The 23,272-nt window shown below is 52.3% G+C and overlaps 1 protein-coding gene across 5 annotated transcripts in view; it reads right to left on the reverse strand.

Moving 5' to 3' along the window:
• Positions 1-602: 602 nt before the first annotated feature.
• The window catches only part of CCDC33 (coiled-coil domain containing 33), a 74,620-nt gene continuing 51,950 nt past the window's right edge, over positions 603-23,272 (reverse strand). Inside the window, exons 10-18 of one of the 5 annotated variants that reach the window (XM_087856791.1) lie at positions 5,194-5,365; positions 4,859-4,947; positions 4,525-4,656; positions 4,340-4,430; positions 3,228-3,376; positions 2,738-2,839; positions 2,116-2,202; positions 1,683-1,796; positions 603-811 (exon numbers count right to left, since the gene is read on the reverse strand). In XM_087856791.1, coding sequence (XP_087712917.1) covers positions 704-811; positions 1,683-1,796; positions 2,116-2,202; positions 2,738-2,839; positions 3,228-3,376; positions 4,340-4,430; positions 4,525-4,656; positions 4,859-4,947; positions 5,194-5,365 — 1,044 coding nt within the window. In that variant the 3' untranslated portion in view covers positions 603-703. Of the gene's footprint in view, positions 1,797-2,115; positions 2,203-2,737; positions 2,840-3,227; positions 3,395-4,339; positions 4,431-4,524; positions 4,657-4,858; positions 4,948-5,193; positions 5,366-23,272 lie in introns of all 5 variants that reach the window. The other 4 variants (XM_087856790.1, XM_087856793.1, XM_087856792.1 and 1 more) reach the window with 4 other exon arrangements.

The following is a 23,272-nucleotide window of genomic DNA, read 5'->3' on the forward strand; positions in this document are numbered from 1 at the left end:
AAATGTTAGAGCCGGACAGGGCCTTACCATCAAAGAAGCCAAGCTCTGCATGGGATAGATGGGGGAAATGGAAGCCCAGAGAGGTTGCTTGAGTCATTCAAGGTCACACAGCATGCTTATAGCTGGAATCCAGGCCTCCTGACTCTCAGCGGAGGGCTTTTACTGTCCCTGGCTGTATTTGGACACAACATTGACAGCTCAGCCTAGCTCAGTTAGTGGGGTATTTCACACTATTATGTAATAGATTGCCACAGGCAGGCTTTAAGTCTTTCCCTTCCCGAGAAACAGGTAAATCAAAATTGAAAGAAAGGATTTCAGATATGAGATGCTTGGGGGCAAGTGAGAAGTCCCACACTCCCTCACATTTCCCAAAAGAGCTGGTCATCTCATTTCTTCTGGAGGTCTAGAAGGGCTCCTGCTTCGGAAGGCCTCTTCTCCCCCGCCCTCCTGGGTCCACTATGGCCCTTGCTCTCCCAAAATGGTAGCTTCTGGGACAGGCAGGAGGCTATAGGGCTTCAGCAGAGGGCCTGGGTTCAGAGTAGGGTCCGGCAGGAGGAAGCTGGGCCCCCTTGGCTGCCCTACTCCAGGAAAGAGGTGAACGCTCACTGACCTATGGCATTTAATACAGTCATTGGGGGGTGGAATGAGAGTCCCCAGCACACAGAGCGGGAGGCCTGCTCCAGCTACTCAGGTCAGCTAAGACTCAGGTCTTCTCGGAGTTTGAGGGCTTGCTGAGCTTAGTCTCCGAGCTGGGCATCAGGGGGTCCAGCTTCGAGGGTCGCCTGTGATCCTTGGCGTGGGCCAAGGAGTTCTGTGGCAAAGCAAAGTGAGGTGAGTATGCCCCTCCCCCCGGTGAGGGAACCCATCAAATCATGCCTGGCAAGCCAGGCCTCAGAGGGTCTGAACACAGTGGGCCATACCTTCACAAAGGGTTCCAAACCTGTTTAACCACAGCAGGCCCGCCCAGTTTCTCCAAGAGCCCCCAGGTCTCAGCAGGTGAGTTTGCAAAGGCAGCCCTGCGTTCCCTGTCAGCTCCCCCCCACCCCCCCGCCGCCCCATCAGCCCTTTCCAGGGGAATGGGAAGGAGCAGAACCCTGTCAGCTTGAGAGCAGGAGCCATCAGGGGTGTTGCTCTGGGAGGCTTGGGGGCCTGGGGCCAAGCTCGAGGGGCAGCTGCGAACAGGCCTATTTGTGTGGACGAAGCCAGCTGCATTTCTCTCTGGCACCGTGCCCCCTTCCCTGGCAGGTGGGTAGCACTGCAGGGGCCAAGAAGGTGCACTCATGGGGAGAGCCTTAGGGGCTCTGGAGTTGGGTGGGGGTCACAGCTACTCTGCCCGGGAGCAAACCCAGTGCTAACGTACAGCCAGTGCCAAAGCATTCCAGAAATGCCTATGGGGGCAACCCTACATCCATGGCCATGTCCCCTTGATTCTCACCACCACCCGTGGGAAGTGGGTGATCTCGGGGGGGCTTTCTATTCCCCTTGGGCAGGTGGGGCATGGAGACCAGGCCAGGGCTCCTGATGGCAACAGGGCAGAAACCGAGCACGGGTCTTCTGACTTCAAGCGCGGGGCGGGTCCCCCTAGGCATTTCTTCTCAGGGCCCAGGGATTCGGGGTCGGGGGTGGCAGCTGCCAGCCCCACTGCCTGCACCCCACGGAGCTTGTCCAGAGAGGTCACTCACAGGCAGGTCAGTGATGACGGGGTTTGAGGGGTGCCCCAAGCCGTACTCTTGCTCCTGCAGCCGCGTGGCCAAGTCCTGCTTCTCTCGCCCCCAGCGTCGAGCTGAGTCCTCTAACTGCAGACACGGAGAGGGACAGATGGGGACCCGCTGGGCAGTAGGGCCCATCCCTGCGAGCAGGGCAACCAGAGCCCGGGCAATGTGGGCTCACTACCTTCCAGAGACATCAGGTGTGCCAGGGGTGGGTGGGGAGGGGCCAAATGACAGTCTGATTAAGACACAGATGGACCTTCCCTGAGTTCCAACAACATACTGAGCCCTGACCCTGGGCACACGCTGAGCCATAACCCTGGTCACACTTGGAGCCTGACTCAGGTCAAGGGCTGCTGAGTGGTGGGCCTGCCCAGCCTGATGGACGCCTGCCTGGCTCACCTACCTGGCTTTCCAGGGATAGGATCCGGCTCTGAGCTCGTTCTAGCTTGGCCAGAAGGTTGAACTTGTCTGAAGTACTGGCAAGGAGATCCTGTGGGCAAAGCAGAAGCTCACATCTGGCTCCTGCTGGGGACTACAGCTGTGCAGGCTCAGGAGGCCGTGAGCTATTGAGGCAGAAACCAGCCAGGTCTGAGCTCCCAGCTCAGCTCCCCGATACAGAGCCTCGGACCCAGGGCCAAACCCTCTTTCCCGAAGTTGACATTGAAATGGCAGGTGCTTTCTTCACCGCTGTTCCCCCCACGGATTTTGGTTATACGGAGTTTCTGCACGTTACTTTCTAAATATAAAATGCACAGAAAGGAATCTTGCATGAGGAGTCTTTTCGTAAAGTGAGGGCTCCCCTGTCCCCGCACTTTACCCAGGTGTTCACGCATCAGGGGTGCTTTCAAACAGAACTCACCTCCTGTAAGTCCTGGGATGAAGAGAAAAACCCTCCTGTGTCTCCTGCCCACCCCTCTTCTGTAATTCCAAATGTCTTGTCTTTCGGTTTGCGTAAAGCAGGGGCACCTGCGGCAGCCTTGGAGATGGAGCGGGGCCTGGGCATTTCCAGGGCCAGGGGCACCCACCTGTGCCGGCAGGGCCTCTGTGCCCTTGGAGTGGCCTGGGCCATCTGTCTCTTGCGGTCTCTCTGCCAGGTCTCCTCCTGCTCCCAACTCCCTGGGGTCCACCTGGGATGGGGGAAAAGGGCTCTCCAAGGCTGTACCAATCCCAGGAAATGCTCCAGGATGGAGCTCAGAGAGGCTCGTGTGGAGTCCAAGTGCAGGCCAGCCAGGTGGCAAAAGGGGTCAGGGATCAAAGGTCAAGGGCCATTAGGGGCTTGCTTTCTCCCAGGCTGCAAGAGGAGGGCAAAGGTGTGTTCAGACCCGTGTGTGTTCCCCAGGAGGAAAGAGGCAGGCCTGAGAGCTGGGGCTCCAGGGGTCTCCAGGCACACTGTAGACCCTGGGAGGCCTAGCTCCTGATCGTGGTCTTCAACTTGGATTGTGCTGTGCGTTATTGCCGAGCACCCAGCGGTCTGTTCAGGCAGCCCCAGGCCCCGCGTGCGCCAGCGGCTCTTACCGGCAGCGCCTGCTGCTGCAGAATGATGGGAGCCGACTGGTGACTGTTCTTCTCCAGCTCGGCCCGCAGCCTGGAGTTTTCCGCCAGCAGGACTGAATACACGTCAATAGGCAGGTTCTCTCCCATAGACCCCGGGGGAAGGCCAGAGGCTGAGAGCACGGGGAAAGCTGCAGATGTGGCCAGAGCTGCTCGTGAGACAGGTTTCCTGACTGCCTGCCCCCAGCCTGATCTGCCCCAGCATCTTGCTCCATTCTGCCCCTCCTCTGCTCCCAAGCCTTCAATGGCTCCCTGCTGCCAGGGGAATCAGATTCACATGCTTCAGGCCATCATTCTAGGCTCTTTAGAATCTGACCCCTGTGTTCTCCATAACCATTCCCCTGCCATGGGTCCTGGGTCAATTTTGGCTCTTCACTTCTCTCTTTCCTCCCTTCTCTGCTCCTGCCCTTGTCACTCCCTGGGGCCTTTGCCCTCCCTAGGCTGCCTTCCCCTCTCTCACCCCACTCTGGGATGACCTCGGGGCTCCTGAAAGGCAGCCCCAGCTTGCACTGTTTTCCAAAGGCCCCCCTCCCCCAACACCCCAATTCAGTGAAGGCCGCCCAGGGGCCGGGCACATGGAGGTTCCCCGCGAGCCTGCACGGAAGGCTCAGGGAAATTGTCTGTCTGGCCAGCCTGGGACGGTGGGACCTGGTTCTCCCCCACTCATCCCCTGCCTCAGATTGGCCCTTCTAGGTGGCTTTGGTTAAGGACAGTGGAGGAAACAAAAAAGTGCTGTTTGTTTGGTAGAAGCAGATTCTGAAGACGTGGGGAGACGCGGAAGTCCCGGGAAGGGCTCGGGCAGCCCCTCTTCTCGGGACTGTCTGCTCAGTCCAGTCTGTGGGGCCTCTCTGTGGGTCTGAGCAGGGGCCCCTGTCTTTCTAGCCCGGCTCACACACTGTCCCCATGTGTCCTGAGGGGCTTCTTGGCAGAGAAGGGAGCCCAGGGGACCTTTGGGAGCCCCTCACTGCCTGCCTCGGTGCGGGGTAGCATCCTTTGCCGCAGTTCTGCTCCCGAAGCCCATGCTCCGGGAAGGCCAGGCCCGCGGGGGTGGAACAAAAGCTGGGGAGCAGACTCACCTGTGGTGGGCTTTCCCTGCAGCCTGTTGAGCAGGGGCTCCTTCCTCTCCCGCAGCTTGTCCTCCAGCACCCGTTCCATCTTCTCGATTACCTGGAAGGCAGAGCGCGAAGGCTAGGCTGGCAGGGGGGCTCCGCACCTTCCCATCCGGGGCTGGCGCCTGGCGCGTGGCCCCCGGGGCACCTGCCTTCTCCTGGTGCCGCACAGTCTCCTCCAGAGCCTTCATCTTCTTCAGCTTGTCCTGGCACCGCTGCAGCAGTGCCGCCTGCGGCTGCCGAGCCTGGTGCAGGAGGAGCAGCTCCTTCTCTCGATCATTCTTCTGTAGGTGGAGGAGGGCAGGGGGGCGGGGAAAGGAGAGGTGTCCGGGGTTACCCTTGACCCCTCCGCTGAGCCTTCCACCGCAGTGCCCCCTTCCCTCCATGCCTCTCTCCCTTCTGCTCCCAGACACTGCTCTGGACACCCCCCAGCTCCCTTCCCTTCTGCTCCCCAGGCCCTCTGCCCCACCCCCAGCCCCAGCTCACTCGAATCAGCTCATTCTGCAAATGCTGCACTTTGTCCCTCAGTTTCTTCAGGTCTAGCTCGCTCAGCAGCAGTTTCTGCTTCATGGACACTGGTGGGGTGGGGGAGCTGGCTCAGGGAGGAGGCATTGCCCAGCTCAGCACAGCTGGGGGGCAGGGGCAGGCGTCTCTCCGTCCTTACGCTCGAGACAGGACTGGAGTCTCCATTCCCCATCCCGGAGAGGCCCCCACCGGTGTCCAGGAGCAGGCAGAGCTGGGAAAGGCTCCCCACCACCCCGGCCCACACTCCAGAGCCCGCGCTCGGGTGGGCACCCGGAGGCTCTCAGGGTCCCGTATACCCTCATCCAGCTTCTGGGCTTTGTTGGTGTCGTCCTGCTCCTCGTCGCCCTCCCCCTGGGCCAGCTGGCTCCTCAGCACGCGGTTCTCGGCCTCCAGCATGCTGGCATGCTTCCGCAGCGACAGGATGTCCTCCGCCATCTTCTGCATGGCCCGCCGGTAGTTGTTCATCTCCTGGGGGTGCCAGAGCTCAGAACCCGTGCCCCAGCTCCACATCTGCACCCCCATTTGGAATTCAGCAGGCCAAGGAGCAGACTGAACCCCAAGCTGTGCCCTTGAGTCTTAGCAACTCCTTGAGGGGGTGGGAATGACTTGGCCTCCATGCCTCCTGGCCACGGAGAACAGTCATGCCAAGGGTCTCTCCTGGGGGCCATGTCTCTTCCTGTGATGCCAACGGAGAGGGACCTGGGGCTCACAACCCTGGTGAGGGAGCCCATGAGTGGTAGAGACTCGAAAGACCCCGGGGCCAGGTTTTCAGGGCCTGGTTAACTCCAAGCCACTTCTCTGCCTTCTCCTTCTCCCCTTTTCTAATCCCCGTCCTTACTCATGTCACTAAGAACCCAGACAAGAATGCTCAGAACTCCCAGTGAATGCTACTTGGGGCTGAGCCCAGGCCACAGGCCCCCTACCACCCCGGGGGGTGGGGGCAGGAAGAGACATAGGGTAGGCCCAGGAGCCCCAGTTAAAGACTTGAGGTCAGGGCTGGGATCCAGCTGCAAGATCTAGGGAATGAGGTGGGGCCAGGCTGCTGGGCTCTGTCTTTGGTTAGGTGTGACAAAAGTCCTTATATCGGGTGCTCTCCGAGCACCGACTGTGTCCCGGGTAGGCCCTCCCTCACTTAGTCCCCACATCGAGCCTCGCATCCAGCCTGTCATCATCCTCATCGCAGTGACGGGGAAACCAAGGCGCAGAGAGGCGTGTAACTCGCTCAGTCACAAAACTAATGAGAGGCAGAGAGAGGGTTTGAGACTCGGGCCTGCTGGCCCTTGAGTCTGTGTTCGTAAGCACTGTGCCATCCCGCTGCCCTCGTTCTGCGTAGGAGAAGAATGGGCTACATTGGTGGCATTTGTTTTGTGGTAAAAAATTCCCTACTGTAGGGGCGCCTGGGTAGTACAGCGGTTGGGCGTCTGCCTTCGGCTCAGGGCGTGATCCCGGCGTTACAGGATCGAGCCCCACATCAGGCTCTTCTGCTGGGAGCCTGCTTCTTCCTCTCCCACTCCCCCTGCTTGTGTTCCCTCTCTCGCTGGCTGTCTCTATCTCTGTCGAATAAATAAATAAAAATCTTAAAAAAAAATTCCCTACTGTTATTTATTAAAAAATTTTTTAAAGGGTATTTCTTGGATATAAATATAAAAAAGGAACCAAAATGTGAGGCCGGGAAGGTCGGTAGAGGGGGAGGAGGTGGGAGGAGGGAAGTGAGGAGGGCAGAGTTTGCTAAGCCCCGGTGGCCCGTGGCCCTCCTGAGGCCTGGCATGTGGGAGTGGGGGCTCCTCGGCTGAGCCAGGCCCTCAAGTTTCCAGGAAGCAGAGCTCTGCCCCCAACTCGCACCTGGGCCCCCTGCTGACTGGGGAGGTGGCCTGGCTCCCGGCTGCTGCCTCCACCTGCTGCGTGTGGGCCACTGGCTCCTTGGAGAAGGGTTCCCAGACAGCGGTGACTCATCAGACGCCACTTGTCACCTGCCACTGTCTAGCCTTCTGGCCGGACTCCCTCTAACGGGTGCCAGTCTGGGGTCAGTCTCCCCAGCCCCAGTTCAGTTCCAGGCCTTGGCACCTCTAGATGGGCCCATCTGGTGTCATTGGGCAGCATTGGCCTAGAGACCACACACACACAGGGCCTTGCGGTCAGGCCTTGGTCAGAAGCCCAGGGTGGCCACTGACTCACTGAGCCCAGACAGGTCCCTCCACCTTGCTAAGCCTCAGACCCCTCGGGCTGCCGAGAAGCTCAGGGTCAGCGCGTGCGGCAGCGGGCACAGGGCCCTGCCCAGGCCAGGTGTGACCTGGTTCTCATCCCACTCTTACCCTGCCCCGTTTCTGCTCAGTGGCTGCTTTAATCAGCAGGTCAGACCCCTTCCTCCTCGTCCTTGCTGCCCTCACGCTGGGCCCCACGCCCAGCCTCTGCTGGGTCCCACGCATTCCATTTATGGCAGCCCTGGGACCGACACGGGGGGGGGGGGTGGCCCAGGAGACTGTCAAGAGGAAGCACGTATTATTTTGGAAAAGGAAATTTGCCCTTTTTCTCCCTCCCCGCCCCATTCCGGCTTGGATTATGTCAGCTCTGAATAATTACAGCAGCATTCAGATGGGTTTCTTCGCTTGCGGGACTAAATCTCCTAGAGGGACACGCATGTGTGCAAGAGTAGGTTCCAGGATGCTCAGTGAGTTCAGCCCATAGACTTCCGCCAGGGCACACACAGTCTCTGGCTACAGCAGTACTCACACAGAGCAACCTCGGCAGATTGTTCTGACCCAGAGAGATGTCTGCACGATATTATTAAATACGTGGCAAATTGCTATGATCCCATCCAAAATGTGTGTGTGTGTGTGTGTGTGTGTGTGTGTGCACGCGTGCACTGGCATGCATACAGGTATATAAGAACAGTGGCTGCTGCTCTGTTTGGGAAGGGAAAGGAGTACTTGTTTCATTTCTAATCATACATGTTTTTAATAGAATATATTAAAAAATATATATTTTAGAGAGAGAGGGAGAGAGTGCATAAATTTGGGGGGGTGGTGGAGGGGAAGAGGGAGAGAGAGAATCTTAAGCAGGTTTCCTGACCAGCATGGAGTCCAACATGGGACTTGATCTCAAGACCCTGAGATCATGACCTGAGCCAAAACTGAGAGTTGGGCACTTAACCGAATGAACCAGCCAGGGGCCCCTAATTTTATATTTCTAATAAGAATATATCCATATATTATTCATCTAATTTAAAATAATTTAAATCTAAAGACATTGAAGGTCATACCATGCTCATGGATTGAAAGATGCAATATTTAAAGAGTTAGTTCTTTCCAAAATTGATTTATAGATTTAATGCACTTCCAATCAAAATCATAACTCGTGTGTGTAGAAATAGACAAGCTAATTCTATATGATTCTGAGAAATAAAAAGGGCAAGTAGAGCTAAAATATTTTTGAATAAGAACAGTTGGGAAGACTTACTTTATCAGCTATCAAGACTTATGATAAAGTTACAGTAATTAAGACAGGCTAATATCAGTGCCAAGATTGATAAGTAGGTCAAAGAAGCAGAATAGAGAGCCTTGGAACAGACCCACATGTACATGGACTCTCGATCCATGACAATGATGGCATTCAAGGGCTGCAGGGATAAGACTGTGATTATAGTAAATGCTGCTGTGTCAGTTTGGCATCTATATGGGAAAGGGGAAACTTGGCTGCCGTCACATATCGTAAGCAACAATAAATTCCAGATAGATGGAGATCTAAGTGTAAAAGGTAAAATAGTAAGGCTTCTAGAAGACAAAGATAAGAATACCATGAAGAACATCGGGGAAGGAACGCTTTTGAGCAACAGGACACAAAAAAGCACAAGCAGAAATGGAAAGGATTGATAAATTTGGCCCATTTAAGTTAAGAACCTCTATTCATGAAAAGACATTATTAAGGGGATGAGTGGGCAAGACCAATAGGAGATATTTGCAACATGCGGGACGGATAATAGGCTCATATTCAGATATAAAAATAACTCCTGCAAATAAGCACGAAAAAGACCACTCAAGGGAATAATGGACAAGAGATGTGAACTGGCCCTTGACAGAATAAGTCACTAAGCATGTGAATTGGTGCCCGCTCTCATTAGTCATTTAAAACCATAACGAGATATTCCTATACACCCACTAGAATGACAAAAACGGAACTAAACAATCCTGACCGTGTCAAATGTGGATGAGGGAGGGGGTGGAACAAGCCGAATGCTTCCTCACTGCTGGGGGGAGCTGAACGGTCACCATCACTTTGGAGAACTGCCTGGTCGCTGGGTACTGTTCAGGTTCAATGCAGTACTCGCTGGGTACTGTTCAGGTCGAACGCAGTACCCGCTGGGTACTGTTCAGGTCGAACGCAGGCATAGCCTATGGTCCTGCGGTTGTACGCCCGGTGTATATCCAACCAAACGTGTGCATCCCGCCTCAAGCAGCAGGTGTGAGAACATTCCTCGCAGCATTATTTGTATTAATCCCAAGTGGAAATCACACGAATGGCCATCACAGTAGAACGGAGACATACTCACACAATGGAATATAGACAGCGGTAGGAATAAACGAGCACCAACTACTCGAAACCGCAGGGAGGAGGCTCTCACACTTAATCTCAAGCAAAAGAAGTCGGACGCGAAGTACCTACCCTATGATTCCATAGAGATTTGGCTCAAAACCAGGCCAACTTAGGGCGCCTGGGTGGCTCGGTCGGTTGGGTCAGCGAAGCATCTGCCTTGGCTCAGGTCATGATCCCAGGGTCCTGGAATCGAGCCCCCCCCCCCACGTTGGATCCCTGCTTGGCGGGGATCTGCTTCTTCCTCTCCCTCTGCCCCTCCCCCCAGCTCCTGCTCTCTCTTGCGCAAGCTCGTGCTGGCACGCGCGCTCTCTCTCTCAAACAAATGAATAAAATCTTAAAAAAAAAAAACCAAAAAAATCCAGGCAAACTGAAACACTAGAGTTAGAAGTCAAGGTGTGGGATTTATGCAGGGAGCTGGGGGGAGTGACTGGAGGTGCAGGGGAGTTTTTGGGCTGCACCTTTTGACCTGTGGGACCCGTGATAAATCACAGCAGCGGACACATTTATGTTTTGTGCATTTGTCTGAATGTGTGTACTTCACATAAAAGAGTTAAAAGCATTGAACGAACTAAAAAATAAACAAATCCTGGCTCAAGTCTGTGTAAGTCCACGAAGCCTCCACACCATGGTTCTCCTCTGGGGGCCCTCCCAGCTCTCAGCAGTACTGAGTTCTTCTCAGCTCCTGGGGGGCCCTGCTCCCAGGCCCTCATGGCAGCTTCTCCTTCAGGTGTGCCCTGCCCAAACTAGGGGTAGGGGACAGGGGCCCGGGCGGGGAAGAGCTCTGCTGGGTTTCAGAGCCCTGGGCATGGGAGCCTCTGTGCTGGGGGCGCGGAGGGCTGAGATCTTCACGGTTCCGAGTGAGCTCCTAAGGTTTGCACCAGCTTCCTCCCAGCTCTGTGTCAACTCAGAGGCCTGGCATCGAGGCCTCTCACAGGTTCGAGAGCCACCCCTCCTCTCCAGCACACACCCTCGCATCCCCCTTCACACCCACACCCACACCCATGCTGAGCATTGTGCCAGGAACCCCCATTCCCACACCTGACCTTCGTCATTTTACAGTCCACGGGGCAGGGTGCGAGTGGGAATATGCACGTATGCATGTGCACGTGGAGGGAGTAGGGGGGAGCCGGGGAAGGTCCCCGCTCCTCTCATCCAGGGCCCCACTCTAAGATCTCATTGTTCTCAAACTCTGAACAGTCCTGGGGGTGGGCGAGGCTCTCTTTCTAAGCCCCCCCTACACACACGGAGAGAGCTGAGGCTCAGAGCCAGGGTAAAAGGGGTAGTGAGAGAGCATGACTCCTGGTGAAGGGGGTGTCCTAGCCTCAGCCACATGGCCCCTTCTGGAGAGAGGGCCATGGGTTCTTTGGGACTTTGCCCCTTGGAGATTAGCCCTGTAGACCTTCCACAGGCCGCTCTGCCACCCCCCGCCTGCCTGCTGTCTGCGAATGAGGTGTCCCCAGGAGGGAGAGGGACCCTGGCCTACCAACCTCAGTCTCTGCCCGCCAGCGCCCTCTATCCCTGGGACCCAGAGCGCTGGCTGCCCCGCCCCCCCCCCCTCAGCTTCACCCACCTCCACAGCTGAGCAGTGACCTTGGGCAGTGAGGCCCGGCCGGGGAGCTGCGGACTGCCGGGGCGGGGGGAGGGTAGCCCTGACCTCTCCCCACAGCCTGGGCGAGGCTTTCTACTCAGGGCCACGCTCTGCGTCACAGCCCAGCCTTGAGGACATGCGGGACACCATGCCCCAGATTCCCGTTGTGGTTCTGCCTCTCTGGCTGCTCCCTCCTTCCCTCCGGTTCCCGGCCTGTGCTGGGGGTGGTAGACAGGATATCAGCCTCTTCCCTGTCCCCCCCCTGGGCCGGCACGTCGTCCCCCGAGGACACTGACTCTACCTGTGCCTGACCCCGAGTGCCCGCTGCACCCCTCTCACCCACTGGTCCCCACAGGACCCTGGCTCTCAGTCTGTGGAGGTGAGAAGCATCAGGTCGCCCCAGAGTCGAATAATCCCTCTGTCCCTCTGGGGGGTGGCAGCTGCACTCTGAGCCTCAGGGTCCTCATCTGTGGAGGGCGAAAACAGCCCCAGTGCGCGGGACGGCTGGGGGGTGAGGGTGTGAGGAGGGCCAGCTCGGGCCCTGGCACAGAGGAGGTCCCCGTAACCCCTTCTGAGTGCTTTAGAAAAATTATTCTCACAACAGCCCTGGGAACCAGGCACAGGAGGTGTGGTTATGGGACTATTCCCATTTTCCAGAAACTGAGGCCCAGCCCCCTCCTCACCCTCTTTATCATTAATTAAAAAGAAAGGGTGGTGGTTCTCTTTCACAAAAGCCTGAAAAGGGCAATGCTTACTGTACCCCTCCCCCTGGGAAGTTCTCATGGGGGAGTCGGAGGTTATCTCATCCAAGTGGGGGTCTTCCAATGTACCCGGAGCCCCTACCAACTAGTTGACCAGAAATGCCTCTAGACCCTCATTGTCTAAATGCCCAAAGTCACGGAGACCCAGTCAGAAAGCCGAGTAAACACACAGTCCGCCAACACTTGCTGAGCACCACTGTGTACCAGGTCCATTCCGTGCTGGGGCCGAGGAGCACAGAGGAGCCCCGACTGTCCCTCCTTGCCTGCGGGGTCGTACACAGAGGAGATGGCAGGAAGTGCCTGTGACAGAGGGGAGCTCAGAGGAGGCTCTTAATCCAGGCGGGGGGCTGGGAAGGCTTCCTGGAGGAGTTGATCATCTGCATGGACTTCTGGGGATGAGTAGGTGTTACTGGGGGTGGGGGTGGGGGTTCTCTGGGTAGAGGAGACACTGCGACAAAGGCAGGGAGGCGAGTGTGTGACGAGGAACGAGGAACGGAGCAGGGAATTCCTGGAAAGCAGAGGACGGGGAGGAGAGTGTAGGGGTACAGCTGGAGAGAGGGCAGGGCGAACAGAAGAGGTTCTTGAAGGCTCGTCTCAGGGGCTTGGACTCGTCCTGTAGGGTCACCGAAGGGCTTAGCTGTGAGGCAGGTGTGCGTGTGTGCGTGTGTGCGTGTGTGTGATAAGGACCCCCTGGCTGCCCAGCACGTAGGGAATGCAGGCCAGGCGCAGTGAGCCAGGCGACAAGGGATGGGACCCGAGCCAGCAGAGGCAGCTGGCATGGAGATGACAGCAGGAGCTGCAGGAGGGAGAAGGAAGAAGGGGTGGAAGAGGAGGAGGAGGAGTTGTTGTCTGTGGTCTTAGGGGACAGGGAAGAGGTGCATGCACCCAGCGGGGAAGAGGAGGTGCTGGCCTGGGGAGGAGTGAGGCACGTGGGGTGAGGGGCGGTCACAGGCAACTGATGGTGGTGAAGCTTGGGGACCATCTTGGCTGGAGTCGGGGTGGGGAGGGCAGCCCTTGGAGGTCTAAGGGAGGCCTTGGAAGGAAGGAGATTTTCCAGATTCAGGGAAGTGTAGAATGAGGAAGGGAGCTCCAGGATGAAGGTGATAGTGAGAGGAGCCCTCAAGTTCAGGGCAAGTGCCAGAAAGGTGGGAGAGAGAGCGGGGGAGCAGCCAGCAAAGCCAAGGCCACGGAGCTTCACAAAGGAGGGTCTTTGGGTCCCCATACATTGGGTAGGACAGATCCCCCCTGCTGCCTGCAGATAAGCTAAAGACCTGGATACCACGGAAAAGCCACCTTCTCAAAGCGTTCGAGAACTGAGGAGGCCCCCGGGGGCAGACTGAGGAACGCGGGAAAACCACACAGCCGTAGAAGAGAGGAACCCCAGCACGGAGCAAACTCCCAGCTGCATCTCACACACAAAGTGCAACCAGAGAACCACCCGCAAAGTGACACGCGTGCTGTGATGCCCTTTGGACGAAGGTCAAGCCCTGGGCTGTTAGGACGCAGGGCCCGGGGAGGCCCACTTAGGCGGTGACGGGATAAAGTAGCAAAGCCAGACAAGAAGCCAGTGCCGTGGTCATGTCTAGGGCAGAAGGGCCACGAGGGGCTTCTGGGTGCTGGCGCTGTTCTATTCCGAGACCTGGGTGGTGGCGGCGGGGCATTTGCTTTCTAAGAATTTCGTTGTGTTTTATTTTTACGTTCAATGCAACCCACGTGGGTTACATATCACAATTTAAAAGTTTCTGAAAGAAAGGTGAGAAGGCTCAACAGCTTCAGATCTGCAGAGGGAGCATCTGGGTCTGGCTTTGAGAAGCTGACCCCTGGTGACCTTGGCCAGTGCTCTGAATGCCAGAACCCGGGGGATGGGGTGAGGGGTCAGTGAGGTTGAGAAGGGACAGAGGGAGCTGGGGACACAGGGTGAGGGAGAGGCATGGGGGTGGACAGAGAGAGGACTTTCGGGAAAATGAGGAGATAGGTAGGGAGGGGTGTACGGGGGGCCCGGGCTGAAGCAGGGGGTAGGAACAGGGAGAGGCTTCACTCTCCAAGGGGAAGGAAGAAGCCTGAGGGCAGGGCAGGTGTAGACAGGTGTCTGGATTAGAGGCAGTGTGGGTGGTGACGTGGGAGACAAAAGCAGAAGAAAAATTATTAAGTTTCCTTACTGCCTACAGCCCATTGACAAGTCCTTGAAACAGGCAGAGTGACATTCCTCTAGGAACTCAGCTGTCTTGATGTTAATGCTTTGCTAAGGGCAAAAGGCAATCCTAGCCTGACCACCACCCCGCACCCCCCCACCGCCCCCAGGATCCTGTAAGTCTACTTTAATGTATAAAAATTCCTTTAGAAATTTCCTTTATCTTTAAAACCCCCAAGATACACGTTGGCAATCATCCCCAAGCATATGCCTATAGATAGATATCTGAAGGGTCTCATGACTCAGATTTTATTAGACGGTAATAAATGAAATTTCCCAACAATAGCTAGCCCCTCAAGGTCCTGGAAACCTTGTCTTCAAAATTCATTAGAGACTTACACTATCCCTAACCCCTTCCCAACTTGGAAGTATATAATGGGCCACTCCTCATGACCCCATTGCACCTCTTTCTGCCTATGGGTCCTGTCCCCATGCTTTAATAAAATCACTTTTTTGCACTAAAGACGTCTCAAGGATTCTTTCTTGGCCATTGGCTTTGAACCCTAACATTGTCTTTCCTACATCATACAGCACCCAACTTGGGGCTTTAAGTCCGGGGTCTCATGTGGACTTTGAGCCGCGGTGCAAACTTGGTGAGTACTTTCTCTCCTCTTCCTTTACTCTCATTCCAGGGGCCCTTCAAGGAGTATGGTCTTATTGGAGCACTTTCATGCCGACTGCTCAGGCTGTAATCCTCTAGCCCATGGCTACTCTACGGGGAGGAGAGAGTCTGCCTTTTGGCTAGAAGTTAGTACCCTGGCCGGGATGGTAACAAGATCCAGAAACTTGATGCTCTCTCTTTATTCCTGTCCTTATACAAGGTTGTCTGTCTTGGGCACAGGACAGCTACCTAAGTCACCAGGACAGCTGCCAATCTTAAGACTCCCGTGCGAGGTTTCCTCCTGATTGATCTAATGTGATCCCCTCCATATCCCTGATCTAGCCCCTTCTGGCCACGGGACTTCCACTCGGAGCTGGCCAAAACCAGTACCTGCCCGAATTACAACCCAACCGGGGACCGTTTCCTAGGAAGTTGGCTGTAAAGACCACATGTGTTGGAATGTTGCTTAGACCATGATGGATTTCCATCTTTACTGCTTTCCGTCAATGTCCTCTACTAACTACTTATTACAGAATTGGGTGATTTCCCCTTGTAAAACTTTTCTAGTATTTTCCATGGGTTAAAAATGGCAGGGCAGAATGCAACCTTCAGGGCATAGGACTGCACGGCACGGGTATTTCAGCCCATTCACCAGGCACCCATTGGCAGCCTAGGATGCGATGGGACAGGGGAGGGGACGCCGGCATCCCTCCTACGGGGCCTTTGATGGCAGGAATGCCTTCATGGGAAGGCGGGATTGTGATCAATAGCGATGTCTTGTTTGAGGGACCCTTCTGGTCGCTTTTGGCACACGAGAACCTCTCACATATCCTGCGTGGGACACCACCCAGGAGTCAGGGGGGGATTTGGTAATGGACCTTCTTTACTTTTCTGGGAGCATGGCCTCAGTAGGCTTCTTCTTCAGTTCCCAAGGACTCTCCCTTGGGGTGCCTTTTAACCCACTGGAAATAATTCGGATTGCAAAACTTAGGAAAGCACTGAGCTCCTATAACACTGCATGGCCTCAGTGGGATCTGTCCGTTAGGTCTCCTCTGCAGGAAACAGGGCAGAATGTGTTTGCCTGAATGTGTCTGGCTAGTAAAATTGGATGGTAATCATCTAAATAGGCCTCCTCCGAGTAAACCCACTTGCTGGAGGAAATACAGGCCATCCCTACCAAAGGGGACTCTGACTCACTCACTGTTCCTCCTAATAGATGTGGGGGCTTCTTCCTCACTCATTTCCCGGGTTAATGGCTATAACTGGAGCCAACTGTGGTTAGTCTCCCTCGGGACAGGGACTTTAAGGACTATTCCCAAGCAGCTGCCGAAACTCCCTTTGTTTCAGGGAAATTCCCTGTCTTCTCCTGCCCGACACGGACTGCTTATCCCCCTTGTTGGTGGGGAAACATGGCGTCTGCTCCTCTGTTGGAGCTGCTGAGCTCTAGAACCGGGAACCCTTTCTCTGCCCTCTGGCAGCGCTTTGGCTCTGCTGTCTCTCCCTCCTGCTTCTCCTGTTTCTGCATCACCTTGAATGCCGGCTGTGTAACTGGCTTCTAGACCATGCTGGGTGCCTCAGGAACCGTGGCTCCTTCTCCCTTCACTGTCAAGGAGCAAGAAGAGCACCCCCTGGACCTAACACCCCCTACTCCAGATTTCCCCACCAGTGTCTCAGGTAAAAACTGACAATGGGAGGATCCAGGTGGAACATAATTCAGTATTTAAACTAAGTTAAGTTTGTTGGTTTAATTGATAGACATGTCTTTTAAGTCATCAGCAGTAAATGTGAAACTTTTATTCTATCAAGTTTTGCTGAAGGTCAAATTAGCTCATATCATCTCTGTTGCAATTTGTTAGTAAAAAGATGACGAAAATGACGGTTAATTATCTGTCTCCAGGTGTTCATAGGTAATTGTTAAGATAGCTTTCAAAGTCTTTGGTAACTTGAAACTTTAAAGGTTTGCTTGGAGGATAAATGGGATTAAATTCGTTGGACATGTAGGTCTTTTCCAAATAAGATAAGTGCTAAAGCATCAAGTATTGGACGTAGGTTTGTGCTTTTTGACTTCTTACTGCAAAGAAACTAAGGATATTTAAATCTGTTGGTAAACATGTTTTGTACTGATTGAGTCATAAATTTGCCGTCTACAGAATTCTAGTGAAACAGTTCACGACTGGTTACTACTTAAGTCTTCACTGGAGACTAGGGTTTCTAAGAGTGCAAAATTCTGCTAAATGTATTAAGACTGATGGGAATAAGGGAAGCAACTCTGTATGTAGAAAAGTAGGAGATATGAAAGATATAAGGAATGGGAATGCATTTTTGTTGAAGGTAAAAGAAGGTAATTTTGTCCTAAACGAGACTGGTTGTTTGGAAAGCAATGGCTTGGGACAAAATCTGAATGCAGAGGAAAGCTGTAGAAGGTTTGTGAAGGGAAATCTTTGGTAAGGAATTTTAGGTGTGGTCAGGGCGGACTAAGATTGAAATGAGTGGATTTTTTTTTTAAGATTCTATTTATTTATTTGACAGAGATAGAGAAAGCCAGCGAGAGAGGGAACACAAGCAGGGGGAGTGGGAGAGGAAGAAGCAGGCTCCTAGCGGAGGAGGCTGATGTGGGGCTCGATCCCATAACACCAGGATCACGCCCTGAGCCAAAGGCAGACGCTTACCCGCTGTGCCACCCAGGCGCCCCTGAAATGAGTGGATTTTAAAGTACACTGATACAAGATTGAAAGACTGCTTTCTCTCTGTTCCAAAAGACGAGTTTTCCTGAATTGTCGGTCTGCTCTTGATAAGAAAATGTAAGCAGTTGTTTTCCCTTTGCCTGCCCAGAAAAAACAGTTTCTATGTTTTGCCTTTATCAGGTTGTTAACACCCTTAATCCTATTTAGGTATGTGCTTTAAATTTTTCTAAGGTTTTAATAAACTTCCCCAAGATTTTAATCGTGAATAAAGTCTCATTGACAAATTAGGCTTGTTTGTTTGGTATGTTACGTTCTGGTATAAGGTCTTCATCACTCGATACTCTGGCTGTTGACATGGTATGTGTCACGGAAATAACTGGTTTCCTTGTCAATTGCATCATAATGAATTCTATCAGATCATTAGCAATGTCCAGTTCTGAGTTTTTTGTCATTTATAATTGCTCTTTTCCTCTTGCAAAAGGAGTTTCATTTTCAAGAAGATGCATAAAAAAGGACTTTTAAGACAAAAGCAGATATTCAATATCCTTAAGATCAAAACTGAAATCAGTACGAATTTCCAGAACTAAAAAGCTGCATTCAAACCAAACAAGAATTAGTCACATGGGACTAAATGAACTAAAAAGACAATTACAGTGTTGTGACTCTTGTCTGAAACATTGCTGGTTCTCTAATGTTTACACTTCCAGATCAAGGAAACTTTCTCTTAAGATATTCATGACTTACAGAAACGTGATAAAGTATTCATTTGTGAACAAACTGAAGCGTTTAACTTTTGTCTCTACCTAAACGCTCTGAAATTCAAAAGGTCTCAGTAAGTATTCTTTCTTCCATGGCAATCATAGTCATTTGCATAAGTTCAATAAGAATCTTCTTGTAACAGGACACCGTCGGAAACGTTGGTTATTTTACCAAACGTTGGTTGGTTTTGACTTGGAATGTCATATTTGAGAGAGACACACATAGACTCAGATATGACCAAACAGCTTTAAGGAACGAAGGTTGACTTGATGAAACCTGGAGCCATAAAGCCCCTTGGAACTGTTGGCCTGATACCTTGCTTACAGAGCTCCCAGCAGCCTCACCAGGTGAGTAAAGAATGTCACTTCCTGGCAGGAAGTTCCCTGCAGGAACCTCAGGATACTTTGGGGACCTCAGTGAAGAAGAATTCGCCCAAATCTACAGGGATTGCAGGCATGTCTGATGGCAAATATTTGGCTTCTGGCCTGGAGAGCCTACTAAAAGTTCATGCTAGAGACTCCTTATAGAAGTTCCAGCAAAGCAGATTCTAAAAGATCTCTGTGATCAGTCACTATTCTTGCTGAGCTTATGTAAGTGATTAGGTCAAGTTTGTTAAAACTGGACTTGTTTTTCAAATAAATTAGTCCTGATTTGGCTATCTATGATTAAACATGAGGATTATTTTAGAGAGAAGAAATTATGTTTCAATAACACACCTTTGTGGATGTTAAATTCTAGATCTGATTGTCTGTAAATGTTTCTTGTTTACCTAAGCTAGACAGCCTGAGGTAAACTTCAGAGAAATCACCACAGTAGCTCATGTGTAGACAATTTCCTTGCTTGTTATTCTGTGGGGATAACAGGACCCCATGGGCACATGATTATTTAAACAGCTGGAAAATGGGGTTGATTCCCCAACAACTGTATAACTCAACTAGCACCTTGACCAGTTCTCTGTGGCTGGGATGACAAAATCGCTCCTTAAAAGCCAGAGCTTACCCCACTCCATAGGGTTAACTATGGGCTTGTGGAGATAATGGATGACTCCACTTTCCTTGTGATTGGACTGGTTGATGACTTGGGGATGCCCTTATCTCCTGAGACAAGTCTTCCCCCCTTGCCAGTGATTCCTCATAATTAGGATATTAAGGCTAGACCTCAAACAAAGAGGGCTTCTCAATGGTTTTATTCCTTAAGTCACATTTGTCCCAGGAACTACCTCTATTAATGTAAAATTACAAGTAGAGAGGCTTTAGCCAAGCATACAACAGCCCTCCTGGTAAAAAGAGCCTCAGAGCTCACTACGGGACAGTCCCTGACTGTAATGACTTCGCATCAGGTCCAGAGTGTCTTAGAGACCAAAGGCCACCAACAGATGATAGGAAGCAGACTTATTAAATACCAGGCTATACTTATAGAGACGCCTGAAATAATACTTGAAACCCATCAGACTTTAAACCCAGCTCCCCTTATGCCTGGACCTGACCTTCGTACCTCTATGGAGCATAACTATTCAGAGGTTATTGGTCTTGTTTATGCTGTCAACCAGATTTAAAAGATGCCCGTATTGGAAATACAGATGACAGTTGGTTTACTGATGACAATAGTTTCATGGACAAAAGAAAAAGAAAAGCTGAGTGTGCTATAGTGATCACTCGTGCTTGGCAATTGCCAAAGCCTTAAAAGTTAATATTTTATACTGACTCCAAATATGCCTTCCCTAGTCCTACATGCTCATGGAGCAGTTTGGAAGAAAAGGGGGTTATTATTAAACCATGACTCCCCAATCAAATACAGGCTTGAAATTATGACTCTTGTTACTGCTGTACACTTACGAAAGACGCAGCTGTGATTCACCTCAAAGGACATCAAAGGACATGACCTTAGGGTCTAAAGGAAACAATTCGGCAGACGGTGCAGCCAAGCCGGCAGCACGACATAAACAAATATTAAGTTTGTACCAGTCTGAACTCCAGTAAAGTCTGTAAGTCCAGCCCATTCAGACCAAGAAAGGCACAGGACTGGCTTGTTAATAATGAAGGAAAAAAATCTTTATACCCAAAATTAACCTATGGAAGGGAATACAGGGTTTACACCAGGCTACTGATTTGGGTAAAAAGGCCACGGAAGTGACAAAAACTCGGCTAAGAGAAATTGTCCCTAGATGTGGACTCCCTTGATCCCTACAAGGTGACAACGGACCATCTCTTATTACACAAATTCAAAAATGGCCCTCCAAACCCGAAGAGCCCTTGATACCTTGACTGCAGTTAAAGGGGCCCAGAATGAGATGACTGTCTCCTAACGGGACCCAATGGCTATGCGGTTCTAACTTGTGGCCATGGCCTCCCCCAGGCTGGATAGGCAGCTGTGCTCTGGGTTTTGCCTGCCTGCGCGGACCCATTTTAAAACCATTACCAACCCAGCCAACCTTCCAAATTTAAAACGATGGTGGACATGTTCTGTGTCTCATTGGTACGACCACCTAACATCCATCTCTGTTCCTTCTTTGAGACTGGAGCGTATTGTCAGGCACACGGAAGCTCTTACTAAGTACTCGGTCAAGACCTAAGTGATACTCGACATAGCGTTTCTCTACTGAATACTGAAGTAACACAAAGGCTTAAAGCAGTTTTACAAAATAGAACGGCATTAGACGTTTTAACTGTACAGTCGGTGAACTGTGTGTTCGCATAAAACCAAAATGCTATGTATACGGTCCAGATGATCACAAAATATTTCTGGGTTTCTGACATAAATACTCAAATTGGCGCTTTAAACAATCCCTCTCTTTCCGATAATGATTGCTTAAACTTCCGGACTGGAAAAGGATTTTTTTGTCAACTACCAAAGGACTCTTATTCGAGCTTCTTTTTCTTTTTGTTAGACCAGTCATGTTTTGCTGTTTTCTCCCATGTCTCTCCACCTGGTATCAAGACTACTTCGTTGCCCTGGGGCGCCTGGGTGGCATAGCGGTTAAGTGCCTGCCTTCGGCTCAGGGCGTGATCCCGGCGTTCTGGGATCGAGCCCCACATCAGGCTCCTCTGCTGTGAGCCTGCTTCTTCCTCTCCCACTCCCCCTGCTTGTGTTCCCTCTCTCGCTGGCTGTTTCTATCTCTGTCGAATAAATAAAAATAAAATCTTAAAAAAAAATTCTAAAAAAAAAAAAAAAGACTACTTCGTTGCCCTAACTTCAAGCCAACAGATGGTCCTTTCCCCTCGGGAAGATCCACATACGTAGTCTCCAGTCTCCCTTGGATTTAACAGACACCCCTGTGTCTATATGAGCCCCAGCTGACCAATGTTGACCCATAGGAAGGGACATCTCTACGCCCTGATTCAGCAGGAAGGTTACAGAAGATGAGACCTTCCACCCTCAGCAACCTTAAAGATTTAAGGGTCAGAATTGTTCAGGGGGGAATGATGTGGGAAGCAAAGGCAGAAGAAAAATTATTAAATTTCCTTACTGCCTACAGCCCATTGACAAGTCCTTGAAACAGGCAGAGTGACGTTCCTCTAGGAACAGGTCTTGACATTAATACTTTGCTAAGGGCAAAAGACAATCCTAGCCTGACTGCCCCCCCCCACCCCACCCCGTTCCCAGGATCTTGTAAGTCTAGTTTAACATATAAAAATTCCTTTAGAAATTTCCTTTATTTCTGGGGCGCCTGGTTGGCACAGCGGTTAAGCATCTGCCTTCGGCTCAGGGCGTGATCCCAGCGTTATGGGATCGAGCCCCACATCAGGCTCCTCCGCTATGAGCCTGCTTCTTCCTCTCCCACTCCCCCTGCTTGTGTTCCCTCTCTCACTGCCTGTCTCTATCTCTGTCAAATAAATAAATAAAATCTTTAAAAAAAAAAAAGAAATTTCCTTTATTTCTAAACCCCCCAAGATACATGCTGGCAATCATCCCCAAGCATATGACCCACCGATATACATCTGAAGGGTCTCATGACTCAGGTTTTATTAGACGGTAATAAATGAAATTTCCCAACAATAGCTAGCCCCTCGAGGTTCTGGAAACCTTGCTTCCAAAATTCCTTAGAGACTTACACTATCCCTGACCCCCTCCCAACTTGGAAGTATATAATGGGCCACTCTCATGACCCCATTGCACCTCTTTCTGCCCACGGATCCTATCCCTGTGCTTTAATAAAATCATCTTTTTGCACCAAAGATGTCTCAAGAATTCTTTCTTGGCCATTGAACACTCGCATCGTCTTTCCTACATCAGGTGGCAGGGCTCTGCTGTGGGTGGAGTGGGTGCAGAGGGTGGGCGGTGAGCCTGAACCAGGGTGGTGGGTTTGCTGGGCCTGGCACCCACCCCTCCCCGCTTTACCCTTCCTTGAGCAGCCAGCTGCCTACCCTCTGGGTTGCCAGGCTCCAGGACCCGTTGCCTGCAGGCCCAGGCTCCTGGCTTGTGGTTTGCCTTTGCAGCCGGCAGAGGGCAGCCGCCTCCCACAGATGTTCTGCCTTCCGCGGGTATGGGGCTAAGGCAGGCCCTGCAGCTCAGGGGGTTGGGGGGAGACGCATAGGGGGCTGTCTTGCCTCACACCTGTCCTTCCTCCTGCCATCTTCCCACACCTGCCTGTGAACTCCCATCTCTGAGGTTCTGATGGGTGTCCTCTGCCAAAAATCACCCATGGGGGCCAGAGAGGGGCAGTGACTTGCCCAAGGTAACACAGCAAATCCCAAACTCACCGGACCTGGTATATCCACGTTTAGAAAGTGTACGAAGCACACACACGAATACACACACACATGCATCAACTAAATCTTTGCAAATCAGACAGGAGTCTTCTATCCACCTCGGAAGCCACACTATGGACACTCAGCCCAAGCAGGGCCTGCAGGGGTCAAGGGGCCTAATAACTGGAGCTCCCCCTCTTTGAATGCCTACCACTGGCCAGACCCTTCCATAGTTTTTCTCCAATTAAAACAGTGAGCCTGCAGGGAAGGCATGTTCATTCCTCCTTCCGAAGGAGGAAGCCGAGGCCCATGGGGGAAGGGCTGGGTGAGTTGTTCAAGGTTGGCCCATAGGGCCAGAGCCCCAGTCTGACTCGGGTCTCGCTGAGCGTTGGAAAACTGTCCTACAGGCTCAGGGAGCCAAGCCTGGGGTGGGGAATCGGAGCTACGGTCTTCCAGGGGACTGGGTAAGATGCCACTCTGCCCTTGACCTTCCCCTTCCGCAGGGACTGGGGC

This window comes from Ursus americanus, chromosome 28 (assembly GCF_024610735.1).
Source record: "Ursus americanus isolate L20-20 chromosome 28, mUrsAme1.1.p, whole genome shotgun sequence".
Lineage (NCBI taxonomy): Eukaryota > Metazoa > Chordata > Mammalia > Carnivora > Ursidae > Ursus > Ursus americanus.